Below are 14,526 nucleotides of genomic sequence, written 5' to 3' on the forward strand. Positions count from 1 at the left end.
ATTCAGTTAATGTAGCAACCCAAGTTCATATCAGGCATCATCACATCGCTGCCTGCATACAGCAAAGTCAGTCATATGTGAGGCTAATGCACAATCAAATCTAATAATCAAATTAATGGACACATTTATCTTATGACTTAGCCTATACAACAAAACAAATGTTTTGTGCGGGACACTAAGAGGGAGGCGGCGCGGTGTCAGCGAACCGACAAGCAGCCTAGTCACTATTGTGTAGTTTGTATTAATGCCATGGTTCAACAAATAATGTAAAGGTTAAATAATAATTCACTTAGACTTTATAAGAAGCAATTGCGACTTTATTTCACACAATTCTGACTTTATATCTTGCAATTCTGACTTTATAACATGCAATTGCGACGTTATTTCACGCAATTCTGACTTTATAACTGTTATCTCGCAATTCTGACTTTATAACACGCAATTGTGACTTTATTTCACGCAATTCTGAGAAATAATGACAGAATTGCGAGATGTAAACTCGCAATTGTGAGATAAAAAGTCGCAATTATCTTTTAAAATGTTTTATTATGTGGCGGAAACAAGCTTCCATACCTCCTGGCCTCGTTCTCCCATCCATCCTCCCTGACGCATAGCTACCGGGCCGGCCCAGCTATCGGTAGGCGCCGGCGGTGCCGCGGTAGTTAACGTTACCTGAGAAAACGTTTTGGAAAAGACGGGCTATGGACCCAACCAACTCTATAGGAGGGGAGGGGAGAACTCCCTCACATGGTACAACCTATGCAGAGGCTGCGCGCTGCGGTGTCAGAATGCGGAACGTGTGTAGCCTAATGTAACTAACGTGACAAATGTGAAAAAAAAAAAATCCTCGACCGGCCCAAAAGTGAAGCGGCCCACTGGGAATTCTCCCAATTACCCACCCCAGGCCTGTTGACAGCCAACACTAGGTGCCGCTAGATCGGGAAGCGCGGATTGAGTGAGAGTGAGTGGATCACGTGACATGAAGCAAGCTCGGTCTCTGCCTCAATGTTGATAATTCAAGACAGCATGAGAACTGACTGCGCATGCGCAAACCTACGTAAACTACGTTCTATGGACCAAAGAGGCACTGCTAACCTCTGCCTCAATGGCCATGGCCTTGAATTTCCTGCATGAAACAATGGTTTTAGGAGCAAACAATGGCAAAATGAGTATATTATATGTGTATTCCTGAGAATTTTTGTTACAAAAATTAATATTTGGAATAAAATAAATCATAATGTGGTGAATTAATAAAGTTCTTGGAATTAATAAATGTAATGTCAACATTTCCTTTGGTGAGGCACTGCCTACCCTGCCTACCCTGACCGCACGTCCCTGGTTCGTTACTAGGTCGCGCGAACACACGTCGTGATGGAGAAGGTAAGTTGGAAGAAAGCTCGTCTAACATTTTTAGGCTAGAACATTTAATATAGCCCATCGTATACATTATTATTGATGCAGTCAAAAACTCTACAACTACTTTGCAACCAAGCCAGAAGCTTTGGCTCAGTTTGGCTAGCTTACGTTATCTGAAACTAAGGGAAATGTTAGTGGGTATGGGAAGGAATGAGGATGTATTTCTTCATTTTATTTTAAGTTATATATTATACTGTATTAATAGTCTTTCTAGTTACATTAACGCTACATGTATTACCACCAGTAAGCTGGTGTGTGGTGGGCGTTCTGGCGCAATATGGCTGCCGTCGCATCATCCAGGTGGATGCTGCACATTGGTGGTGGTTGAGGAGATTCCCCCTTCCATGTAAAGTGCTTTGAGTACCTAAAAAAGCGCTATATAAATGTAACAAATTATTATTATTAATCATTGCCATTGCATTTGTATTTTTCAAAGATGTCAGGGAAAAAGCAAAAAGATATTTTATCATTCTGGGCACCAAAGGGTAAGCCCCCTAAAAAGGTTGCCAGATTAGAGGAGGAGACAGTGGAAGAGCTGGTGGCAGAGACGATGGAGAAGACACCAAGTGAGACAGTAGGAGAGACAGTGGAAGAGAGCACACAGGAGACAGTGGAAGAGTCAGTGGACAGGCACAAAGCTTGTGGAGCAGCCACTTATAGGTGTACATTCAAAAATGAGTGGACAACCAAATGGCCATTTATCACCAAAGGCACTAGCAGCTCCTATTACTGGTGCTCTGTTTGCAGACAGGAGAATTCATGTGCCCATCAAGGTGTGACTGATGTCAACAGGCATGTTAAAAGCAAAGGGCATCAGTCCAAAGAACAGGCTCCAGCTTCTGTTGGTGGCATAACAGAACAAGAGAGCGAGGTACATGGTACATATGAAAACCAAAAGACTGGCAGTAATGTTAGCTGAATTTTGTTATCAAGGCATCAAAATGTGCAACAAACACTTTTCATAAGACAAAACACATTTCATAAGCTGGAGTGTGTACTCTTGTGTACAAACACACACACACACACACACCTTAATACTCTAACATGTCATTTGTTCACAATGTCCCACCACACAATAAATCATTATACCATTTCGACTAGACACATTCAAATTTGATTTGTTTTTCCAAACTGTTTGGAGCAATTTGTTATATTTTTGTAATTTTTGTATATTTGTAATTTTGAAATATAACATTAAAGAGTATATTTGATGTGATGAATTGCTCTGTCATTTATCAGATTTGCCAATTGTTATCATTTCAATTTGTGCTGGTTAATTATGAACAATGGGTAAAATTGGGGATGGGGATGGGGATGGGGACGGGCGGGGGCGGGGCTCCATTAGGGCTCCTCCCCTAACCGCATGTGATCTCACTCCAAGCTTTTGATAAAACTTGAGAACCCTTAAGTTGTTTACCCATCATTCAGATTCACCCATTCAAAAAGTAGTGTGCTGTGAGTGTTCACGTTTTCGATTACTATTGTTGGTTGCTATGGTGTTTTGGACGCATTAATCAAGCCTTTTTAGGGATTAATTGCACTTGACTCGAGATTAAGCATCACATAACCTATTTATAGGCTACATTTAAAACTGTTGCCTAAAGTATCTGCTGGTATGTTATAAACATCCCCAATCTTATGTCATTTTGTAGTCCTAAGAGGGGTAAACCATTACTTGTCATAAACTTTAAACTGTAATTCTATCTCTACATCTAGAAACTCTCATTTCATCCTTTTGAACAGCAGGTGGCGATAAAGTCTTGACATCTGATTAGTCACTCTCACTCAGTTTCTGTATGATTACTGAACCCTATGTTACTGAAGTGATGTTGATACGAAGTGACATTGGTGTTTTCCTTTTTTTTTTTTTTCAGTGTGATCCTCATTCTGTAGACCTTCTGTTGGCTCAGACTAGACGGGATAGCCTTCATGCCCTCGTGCATCAATGAATCTTGGGCGGCCAAAACCCTGACACCGGTTTGTCCTTCCTCAAACCACTGTTGGTAAACAGCATTGCCGTTTCAGAGATACTCTGTCCTGGTCGCCTTGCCAAAACAATTTGGCCCTTGTCACTCAGATCCTCATTCCTGCCCATTTCTCTTGCATCCAAAACGTTGATTATGAGAACTGATTGTTTGCTTACCATCTAATCTACCAAGACCTTAATATGTGGCCTTTTTTAGGAGATGATTAACGATATTCACTTCACCTGTAACTGGTTATAATGTTTTGGCTCATCAGTGTAAAAAAAGAACTGGGGCATTAATTCCATGTGCATTTAATATTACTGAACTAATATTGGACAAATAAATTGATGACAGAACTACATTGCCATTGCCATTCTTTCTGAGCTCGGTCAAGAGATGTGTGCACAGACATTATCAGGGTGTGTGATAGACACTTGATGTGTAAACAATAAAAAACCCACAGTATGTTCCTGTACTGAATCATGTGCCATAGGAGTTTTTGGTTTCCAGTTTTATCGCTGGCTGTGTTCCAACAAAACATTTGTTTTCCATTCCAGGGCAGGTGTTCCCTGTAAACAGTGCCAGGACGTGTTTAAAATCAGTCAAACTTCCTCCTAACCCACCACAGGTGCAAGAGCAGCTTAGAAGAACGGTAAGTCAAATCTTTCCATTTAATGTAACTCTCCATAAGCTATATTCTCTCACAATTTGTCATTATTTGTGTAATTGTGTACAGTATTAAATTATGATATTATAAGGATTTTGCTATAAATATAATAAATAAATATAAAGCAATTAGATAATTAAGTAGCTTAATGTGTTTATGATTTTATAAAACAGCAATATGTGTTCAATGAATATTCAACTTTATTAATACTTCATACGTAATACTAATATGTAGTAATAATATAAGTAATTTGTTGTTAAAGATAAATATAAAATCAGACCTTTTAGAATGTTGGGTTTTTTCCAACCACTTCAAAAGTTGCTCCTACAGGCATATTTTAAAGTTGAAAATATTTAATTTATATTTTATTATTATTATATTCAAGATTAACATGGGTATAGTGAGAATAATAAATATCCCCCTGATTGCAGAAGAAGGACTCCTACATGCTGGTTTCATCTCTGACTTCATCATCATGAGATTATTTCTGGATTCACAGCTTCTGCTGGTGTTCATATCAGTCCTGGCACTGAGTAAGGTTTAGTTCCTGTTAGATTATCAGTCTTATGTGGAAAGACTATATAAATATACAATCTTGTGTTTCCGAATTTAATAATCTCTTTCTCTTTTACAGCCAGGGCACAAACAACAACTGAGACAACAACTGTACAACCAACTGAAATACGTAATATTTTTATGTAGTTTACAGAAGTGTTTTTTTAATGTTTTTTTGTTTTTTTAACAACTATACCAGCACAAACAACAACACTGGCCAGTACTTATAGACTGTCGCTAAATGGTGTCAATTGAACAAACCCAATATGAACCTGAGAAATCAGTTTATCGGGAAAGAAAATGTACTGTCTTTCTTTCTTTTTTAGGACCAAAAATATGTATTATCATATGACTCAATATACATTTGTCCAATCTAATGCTTCTCTGACTATCAGTGGCAAGTAGAAAAATCATGGATCAATGCATATTTAAACTGGAATACAGTGAAAGAAAACTGTGCTCATCAAGTGATTTCTTGAGGTATTTTATTTGTTTCTTTCAGAAACCACCACCACAGTTTTACCAGGTAATAATGCTGTGATAGATAGGTGACTCATCACACGCCTATGCAATGTTTTATGTAGTTTACAGAATACATAATAAGTAAGCCATAAAGTATGATGGGGAGTGCTGTATTGTGAACACAATCATGGCCGAAGGACATTATTAGGACAGACGCAAAGCCTTCAACCCCTTCAGTCGTGACTGCATTCACAACACTAGTAATTAGCCAAAAATATGTTTTGATATGTTACTTTTTTGCAGTCTTAAAAGGGTTTGTTCAAATGAAAATTCTGTCATTAATTACTCACCCACATGTTGTTCCAAACCGATTAGACTTTCATTAATCTTCGGAAGACAAATTAATATCTTTTTGATGAAATCTGAGAGATTTCTGGCCCTCCATTGACAGCTACGCAGCTGACACTTCGTATGAGATCGTATGAATCAAGTGTTTTAGTCCAAATTTTCTGAAGAGACTAGAATGCTTAATATGATGAGCCAATTTAATTTAGGCTTTTATTCACATATAAACATTGATTAGTGGACATAAACAGAAGCTCAACCGAACCTGCTTGAAGCGAGAGAATAAACCTCTTGAGCAAGCTCAAAGGTGATGCGTAACACAAGAATGAATCTCATTGGTTCTCGCATGTCAAGCAAGCATGTTTGTGCTTCCATTTATCACAAATGATGAGTGAGCTGATAAATGTTTATAAGTGAAAAAAAAGCCTAATTTCAATCTGTTCATCATATAAAGTGTCTATAAACCGTGTCTCTTCAGTAAAGGTATTTTGTTGCTTTTAGCTCAGGTCTGTTATTCTTGAGCTCATAATAAGCTTTTGTCTTAACTCTATTACAGTAAATGTTAAAAATTACAGCACTAAATTACAGTATTTGTTAAGCTTGTATTACACCTTCCATTGGACCACTTGAGATGGATTGACCCCACTTCTCTTCCAAGAAAAAAAGACAAAAGATATTGATGACTCCTCATACATGACTCAAAGATAATTATTCGTCCAATTAAATTCTCTCTATAACATTGTCAGGTATTTATAGACCTTTTGATTAGAACCAGATCTGTTTATAAAATGTTGTCTCTGGTGTCAGTAAAACAAACCCAATATGAACCTGAGAAGTCAGTGAGCATCTTCATTTGGAAAGAAAATTGTTCTTGTCAAGTGAGTTCATGAGGTATTTAATGGTGTTTGTATTTGTGTTATTTTTTTCAGAAACCACCGCTGAAACCACCACTGAAACCATCACTGAAACCACTGCTGAAACCACCACTGAAACCACCACTGAACCCACCACTGCTGAAACCACCACTGCTGAAACCACCACTGCTGAAACCACCACTGAAACCACCACCACTGAACCCACCACTGCTGAACCCACCACTGAACCCACCACTGCTGAAACCACCACTGCTGAAACCACCACTGAAACCACCACTGCTGAACCCACCACTGCTGAACCCACCACTGCTGAAACCACCACTGAAACCACCACTGCTGAACCCACCACTGCTGAAACCACCACTGCTGAAACCACTGCTGAACCCACCACTGCTGAAACCACCACTGAAACCACCACCACTGAACCCACCACTGCTGAACCCACCACTGCTGAAACCACCACTGAACCCACCACTGCTGAACCCACCACTGCTGAAACCACCACTGAAACCACCACTGCTGAACCCACCACTGCTGAACCCACCACTGCTGAACCCACCACTGCTGAAACCACCACTGCTGAACCCACCACTGCTGAAACCACCACTGAAACCACCACTGCTGAACCCACCACTGCTGAAACCACCACTGAAACCACCACTGCTGAACCCACCACTGCTGAAACCACCACTGAAACCACCACTGCTGAACCCACCACTGCTGAAACCACCACTGAAACCACCACCACTGAAACCACCACTGCTGAACCCACCACTGCTGAAACCACCACTGCTGAACCCGCCACTGCTGAAACCACCACTGAAACCACCACCACTGAAACCACCACTGCTGAACCCACCACTGCTGAAACCACCACTGAAACCACCACAGTCCTACCAGGTAATGAGCTTATCTTTATGTTAGTGTAAGAGTGAAGACAAAATAAATGTTTAGCTGATACACATATTTCAAATGTAGTCTTTGTCTTCTCAGAAAAATGACCAATAATACTGTATATAGTCCTTATACATGACTCAATATTAAATTTTTTGTCCAATCAAATTCTCTCTAGAATATGAATGTCCCTCCTCCTATAAAGCACCTCTGACTAACAATAGCAAGTAGCAAACCATAGATCAGTGCATTATTCTATTGTTTTTTTTTTATATCCCAATTTACGGTTTCAATAGAAAATACATAAACAGAAAAAGAAAGCTGTACTCGTCAATTAAGTTCATGAGGTATTTAATGATGTTCATAACTGTTTTCATGCGTTCAGAAACCACCACCACTGAAACCACCATAGTCTTACCAGCTCATGAGCTTATCTTTATGTTAGTGTGAGAGTGAAGACCAAATAAATGTTTACCTGATATACATTACACATTTCAAATGTTAAGACTTTCTCTTCCAAGAAAAAGGACCAAAAATACTGTACACAGTCCTTATACATGACTCAATATGTTTTTTTATCTTTCTAGAATAATGTCCCTCCTCCTAAAAACACCTGCGTCTGACTAGCAATAGCAATAGCAATGGGTTTTTTTTATATCACAATTTCCTGTTTTTATATCCCAATAGAAATACATAAACCGAAAAAAGTAAGCTGCACTCATCAAGTGAATTCATGAGGTATTTAATGGTGTTTGTATTTGTGTTCATTTTTTCAGAAACCACCACCACTGAAACCACCACAGTCCTAACACCAGGTAATTAGTCATGAGTTTATCAGTCTTTGGCTGCATTTACAATGTAAGGTTTAATGCACAGATCTGATCTTGTGACCATAATATCCAATTTGTTTTGCCTCTTTACATACACTTGTATCCAATATCTGTTTACAATAATCCTCGCCCAAAATTATTCTGTTAGTGATCACTTTACTATGTGACACTGGTTGACCCTCAGGTTTTGAATGGCCAAGCTATTGAAATTATTGGTAACACTTTGTTTAAAGCCTTTATGCCTTGTAATGCACCTTATAATGCATTGAATGGTCTCATGAATAATTGTAACCACAGTTATAATAGATTATAATTCTTACTTATCTATTCGTTGAACACACCTTTAGAAAGTATATAATGCATTAAAACACATGACAAACAACCAATTTCAGAATCTGCTAATATTATAATTCATTTTGACTTTGGGTACAATTATTTATGAAAATATATAATTAATTATTGCATACATTATAAATACCTTTATAATGAATTATACATACCAGCTTTACGTAAACCAACCAAATTATTGATATAATTCCCGCCGGGTGGTACCATGATTACTTGCCGGCATTGACTACGTTTACATGCAGCCAATAACCCGTTCAAAACCGGAATATTAGCAATAACCCGGTCACGCACGGCCATGTAAACACCGGCAAAAACCCGGATATGATCCCTGGGGTACCCCTTTTCTAACCCGAATATTTGGTCATGTAAACGCGTATCGGCATATCCCCGTCAAAAGGAACATTGATTTGTGTTCTGCGCATGTTCTATTCGCAAGGAATCTTGGTCTTTTGAGTAGAGACGGCGCATACAAAAACCCGCGTGCAGTATACTGGAAGTAAACAAGAAGTAGAGGTAAACATGGCGAGACGCAGCACAGCACCACACTTTTGGAGCGAGGAGGAAAGCGCAAACAAAGGCGATCGCTATCTGCCCCGAACTATTCATTATCCGCGTGCTGCTGCTGTTGTTGTTGTCTTTGGATACAGGAAGAAGAATCGGAAATGACGCATATTGCGTCTTAAGCATAGACTGTAAAAAAATAGGTCTTAAGGTTGTCCGTACGTCCAGACGTTTACATCGGGATATTGCCAATTGATTACAAATTCCATGTATACAGGAGTAACTCTCTCTGCTCACGCATGTAAACGGGTTATTCCGAATGTTTCAGAAACCCAAATAGTGACCTTAACCCGACCATAACCCGAATATTGACAGCTTGTAAACGTAGTCACTGAAAAGTTAAAAGCTGTCATGAATGTTTGCAGTGGCAATTTTAGTTTTTTCTTTTATCGACGGAGTGGTATGATTACATTTATTTAAATTATTCGAATGAATTAACAAGAGAGAGAGAGAGAGAGAGAGCGCCTGAGAGTGTGAATTACCTGCGTCTGTACAGCGTCTCTATGTAATAGTGAAGCTGTGAGTTTAATTACAAAAACAGCAAAGTTATCACCTTGTTGCTTGTTGAAACACATTTCATTTCATGGAATCATGACAGCCCTAGATGAGTCGACAATATTTTTTGTCCTTTTTCTTAGAAGAGAAAGGCTGTTTACACTGGCACAAAAAAAAATCTTTTTTTTTTGTTTTTTGGTTGTTTTTTTACCTGTAACTGACACAGATCAGAAATTTTTGCACAGGTGTAAAAACATTTTCCCCCGCATCCATTCTGAGCCCCTTCCAAATGTGGTTTTAAGTCAGACACATATCCAATATTTAGACATCTGACCTACGTCTAAACACAACCAAATTACTACAATTTTTACTTAAATAGAAATGAATACGGAAAATAGAAATATAGAGACTATAATGTTATATTAATGATAGTAAAATAACTGCTGTTTACTGATTTGGCCAGTAAACCCATTGTTTTTAATGGAAACCTTGAACGTCTTGGGCAGTTTTGTGCTTGTAAAGCTAGCTTCTTAAAATATCTTGACATTTTTGCCAGCTAAAACTGTGTTTATTTCTAAAGTATGGGGCGCCTGAAGAGTGAGAATGAGTGGAGTTGCAAGACAAATATCATACACCCATGCAACATTTTTATGTATTTTACATAAGTGTTTTATAATTTAATGTTCTTCATTTTTTTTGACACACATATCACAGTAGAACCTACAACAACCACACTGACAGGTAAAAGAACTTTGAATTACAATCAAATGTAACAACCTCACGTTTTCGTAGGAAATACATCAACACAGGAAATAAAATGGCCCTCAGTAAATGGTGTTTGTATTTGTGTTAATTCTTTCAGAAACCACCACTAAAACCACCACAGTCCTACCAGGTAATAAGGCTGCGAGTCATGGATAACTCATTATTATTCACCACTATGTTATACATAGGAAACACATTTACAATTTTTAAGTGAGTTCATGAGGTATTTAATGGTATTTGTGTTCATTCTTTCAGCAACCACCACAGCAACCACCACAGTCTCAACAAGTAATAATACTGCGACTGTTAGACGACTCATCATATGACTGTGCAATGCATTTTTCAATGTACTTTACAGAAGTGTTTAATAATTGAATACTCTTTTTCTTTGACAGCCATTCCAACAACAACTGCATGGACAGGTATTAATTGACTTTTGGTTCGTTCATGTCAGATTCGCCATAATTATGAGATTCTGACTTGTAAACACTGCTCACATCTTCATTCATTTTTTGTGTTGATTCTATTTGCAGCACCAGCGATATTCTATCCATTCGGCTCAGCGGCAGGAGACACAGAACAGCTTGAAAGTGGTGATGAAAGCTACAGATATGTTAACTTCTCCACTCCATTTACATTCTTTGGCCGCAAGTACAACTATACATATGTGAGAATCTAGTTCCATTGGCAGTCTGATATGAATGCAAATGTTGTTATTAGCCAGCTCATACTTTACTGGTGGATTTGAACTGATTTCTCTTATTTCAGGTTAATTATAACGGACTCCTTACATTCAACCCATTTGTACCAGATGCTTACATTTACCCATTTCCCACACATGGAACTGAAGATTTAATTGCTCCGCTCTGGACTGACCTTGATGACTTTGGTTTAGGCAGATACTCGTATCAGCAGTACACTAGTGGAAGTGTGCTCACTCGCGCCACTCAGGATATAAACCAGTATTTCCCTCATAAGGGCTTTTCTGCTTCTTGGGTCTTTGTTGCAACATGGGACTATGTACTAACATGGGATATGAATGTATTAAATCTACACTCAGGACCGGTAAATAGTTTTTCTTTTTCAGACACAAGGTCACAGACTGTTTAGAGTATGAATCATGATATTGTTTATTTTCTTTTCAGGCAATCACCTTTCAAGTGGTTTTAATTTCAGGAGGTGATTTTTCTTTCATTCTGATGAATTATGGTGACTGTGCTGGGATACAATTTCCAGTGGAGGTAAAACAAACATCACAAGATTGAAATAATATTATATACTGACTCTGTATCTAGACATAACATATATTTTTCATGGTTTTAATAGGCTGGATATGACACAATAGACTCCACTGACTACTATGTCATTCATTATGATGCATCTAGTGGCTACTCCATCCCAAACCTCAAGAACACGAGTAACGTAAACGTTCCGGGTCGTTGGGCCTTTCTTGTGAACAACGGAACAGGTAGGACTTTTTTTTTTTTCAATAATGTGTTAGTATTATCAGTTTGTTTATATATATATATATATATATATATATATATATATATATATGGGTGTGGGGGTGTGTGTTATGTCTCATTATGTGTGTGTTTCCTTTTAGAAAATGTCATAGGAGTTCAAATAAAACTACGGTCATTTTTAGACCTGAGACAGAGTGGAAACTTTGAGGTTGTTTTGCAGAAAGTAAGTCACACTTTCATTCAAAAGTTGTTGAATGGAAGCACATTTCAGAGTAAAAAAAACAAAACCTTTATATCTCTAAGCGTATATCTCTGACTTTATATCTGACAGTTGTGGCTTTATTTATTATTTTAAACTATCTTACTTTTTTTTTTACAGACTTCCAAAACCAATAGAGTACAGTGGAAATAAAATACATTGTCCATCTTTGTTTCAGATAAAACAAGAGCTGGTTAATCGTGGAGTGCCAAGTTTCGTTGAGATGAAGTTAAGAGATGTCAAAAAGACACAGCCGTAATACAAGACTCAAAAAGCTTAAAATGGTGACCTTGAAGATGTAGAAACTGATTAAAGAGAAAAATGTCACTCCGCAGGAAGGGAACCTTTATATTTTCTCACCCTTCAACTTCTTAATCTCACATACTCATATATAACACACATATCATCCAAACACAAACATAAATGAGCATATATAATGAAATATGATGAAAAAATTACAATGTGAGGATGATACATTAGATAATTAAATAATGCATTACATTAATCACATATGTTCCAACCTAATTTAGCTTGAATAATAATCATTAATCTTTTTTTTTTTCTCTGACTTTTCATGCTTTGTTTTATCAGATATCTTTAACAAGTATCAGGGGTTTAAACTTTGAACTGTAGCATGTGAACAATACTAATAAACATTTCTTTGTCTACAACTCCAGTTACCAGAAGCATTACTCATCCATATCGAAAATATGTGCATGTATCTTCAGCTGTGCAGTTTAAGTAAAATATTTTTTGGTGTGCCATAACAAATGAAGTTTTAAAAAAGTAGAAGAAAAAGAAGAATCTCCATCTGAAATGTTAAACTTGTCCAGTAGATGGGGCTAAAGTCTGCCAGAATTAAGGAGACATAACATCTGAATACGCCCTGTGCACGAACGCTGCTGACATATTTCTTGTAGAATCTCAGCCAGCGTCTTTACTTCTGCATAGCGCATTCTATAGACCTTATGTAGCCCCGCAACTTTTCAACGCTGCGCTTGTCTTGTCAGCGATCTTGCGTATTTATGAATGAACGGCTCGTTTTAAAATCTTCCCGGTCTACTGACATTTGTTAAGACATCTGCTTTAAACATTACAATCCTCATGATAACTTCCGTTAACTTTACATTAAGTAAATCCACTTCACCAGCTAATTACTCCTGGACAGCAATGCCAAAGAAATATACAGAGCGACCGCAAAAACGGAAGATCAAAGACAATATTCTAAAGATTGCTGCGCCCTCGTTTCTCTGGCACATAAGGTCTGTAGCGAAGTGTAGCCTACTAGCGGCAAAACTTTTATAAAATTAATTTGATAGCGATTTATAATTTAAGTATTAAATGTAGTATTATATAGTTAAGCATTGTAGTGATGGCTTACAGAAAGTTTAAAAATCAACGGCGGGAAGACAGTAGTTCGGCTGAACATTGTTGTGTCCCATTATGTGAGGCCTCCTCAAAGTTTAACTCTATACTGAGTTTCCACACTTTTTCCTGTGGACGAAGAAACACACAGAGAGTGGATTCACAACATTCGATGTGAGAGATTTAACATCACATCTCATAAAAGGGTCTGCAGTCATCACTTTAAAAGTGATGATCTGATTGAGCCATCGACCCCTAAAGGGCGTTGCTTGCTGCGAAAGGGAGCTGTAACTTACCAACCTTATTCCAGTGGAACGGCTACTCCGTTGCTGAAGCAAGACGCACCAGGATATGGCAAAGAAGGGAGGTTTACACTCAAGTGGATGCCAATGGATGCCCATTATCTGGAACATGATTATTGTTTAGTTCCAGAACCCACGGCAGTTGATAATGCACTGGATCAGACCGAAGATCTCCATAAAAAGGTGGAGCGACTAATGAGACAGGAGGAGTTGTCAGTCTGTCAAAGATTTTGTCTGAGGCGATTTGCTGCTTCCGACGATGTAAGGTTATACACTAGGTATGTTTTAAAATGTCTGTATGTGTATGTAAATGTATATGTATGTGTTGTATGTATATGTATGGATGTGTGTTTGTGTGTGTGTGTGTGTGTGTGTGTGTGTATATATATATATATATATATATATATATATATATATATGTATATGAAGAGTTCAGATGCAAAAGCCTCTAAGTGCCATCTGAAATTTTCTTCTAGAATGATAATTTTTATCAAGCTTGTATATTTAATTTCTGTAATTTAACTTAAATGGCAATGAAAATTACCTATTAATTGTCATTTAAGTGAAATTACTGGACAAGAACAAGAGGCAGTGCATGGGTAAATAAAGAAATTGAAAAACAAAACTTAATTTTACATTTTCAGTGAAAGCTCAGCCTACACATTATATGTACATAATTGCAAACCTTGTTTTTTTATAGGGTCAGGCCCTGCAGCCCATTGATGAGTTCTTCCTCTTCATGATCCACCTCTCAGTTGATCTAACACGGGATCTGGCCCACAGATTCAACATTCATCAGTCTACAGTTAGCCGAAATATTACAACCTGGGCCAATTTTTTGTACACCATTCTTGGCTATGTCCACATATGGATGTCTGAGGAGAATGTCAAGGCTCATCTACCCAATGAGTTCCAGGACTACCCAGACACTCAAGTGGTGTACGACTGCACGGA

At 37.9% G+C, this 14,526-nt stretch overlaps 1 protein-coding gene across 2 annotated transcripts; it reads left to right on the forward strand.

Moving 5' to 3' along the window:
- The first annotated feature begins 3,869 nt into the window (after positions 1 to 3,869).
- Positions 3,870 to 12,670, forward strand: LOC311096030 (uncharacterized protein). 2 transcript variants are annotated; one of them, XM_084134951.1, is made up of 16 exons: positions 3,985 to 4,035; positions 4,482 to 4,583; positions 4,685 to 4,735; positions 5,108 to 5,131; positions 6,342 to 7,187; positions 7,958 to 7,996; positions 10,130 to 10,156; positions 10,278 to 10,310; positions 10,436 to 10,468; positions 10,576 to 10,602; positions 10,714 to 10,847; positions 10,949 to 11,245; positions 11,326 to 11,421; positions 11,507 to 11,648; positions 11,787 to 11,869; positions 12,084 to 12,670. In XM_084134951.1, exons 2-16 carry the CDS (start codon positions 4,526 to 4,528, stop codon positions 12,162 to 12,164), a joined length of 1,971 nt encoding a protein of 656 aa, XP_083991077.1. In that variant the 5' UTR covers positions 3,985 to 4,035; positions 4,482 to 4,525; the 3' UTR covers positions 12,165 to 12,670. The 2 variants fall into 2 exon arrangements, with proteins under 2 accessions (XP_083991078.1, XP_083991077.1); XM_084134952.1 differs by lacking the exon at positions 5,108 to 5,131 and having other exon boundaries at positions 3,870 to 4,035.
- Positions 12,671 to 14,526: the final 1,856 nt, after the last annotated feature.

Source organism: Abramis brama (assembly GCF_963993115.1).
Source record: "Abramis brama genome assembly, chromosome: 14".
NCBI lineage: Eukaryota > Metazoa > Chordata > Actinopteri > Cypriniformes > Leuciscidae > Abramis > Abramis brama.

Bases quoted from the DNA above. Each gene is read 5' to 3' on its own strand.
- LOC311096030 (XM_084134951.1), top strand. From the start codon at position 4,526: ATGAGATTATTTCTGGATTCACAGCTTCTGCTGGTGTTCATATCAGTC. The intron at 4,736-5,107 runs GTAATATTTTTA...TGTTTCTTTCAG, and splicing joins TGTACAACCAACTGAAATAC to AAACCACCACCACAGTTTTA. The intron at 5,132-6,341 runs GTAATAATGCTG...TATTTTTTTCAG, and splicing joins CACCACCACAGTTTTACCAG to AAACCACCGCTGAAACCACC.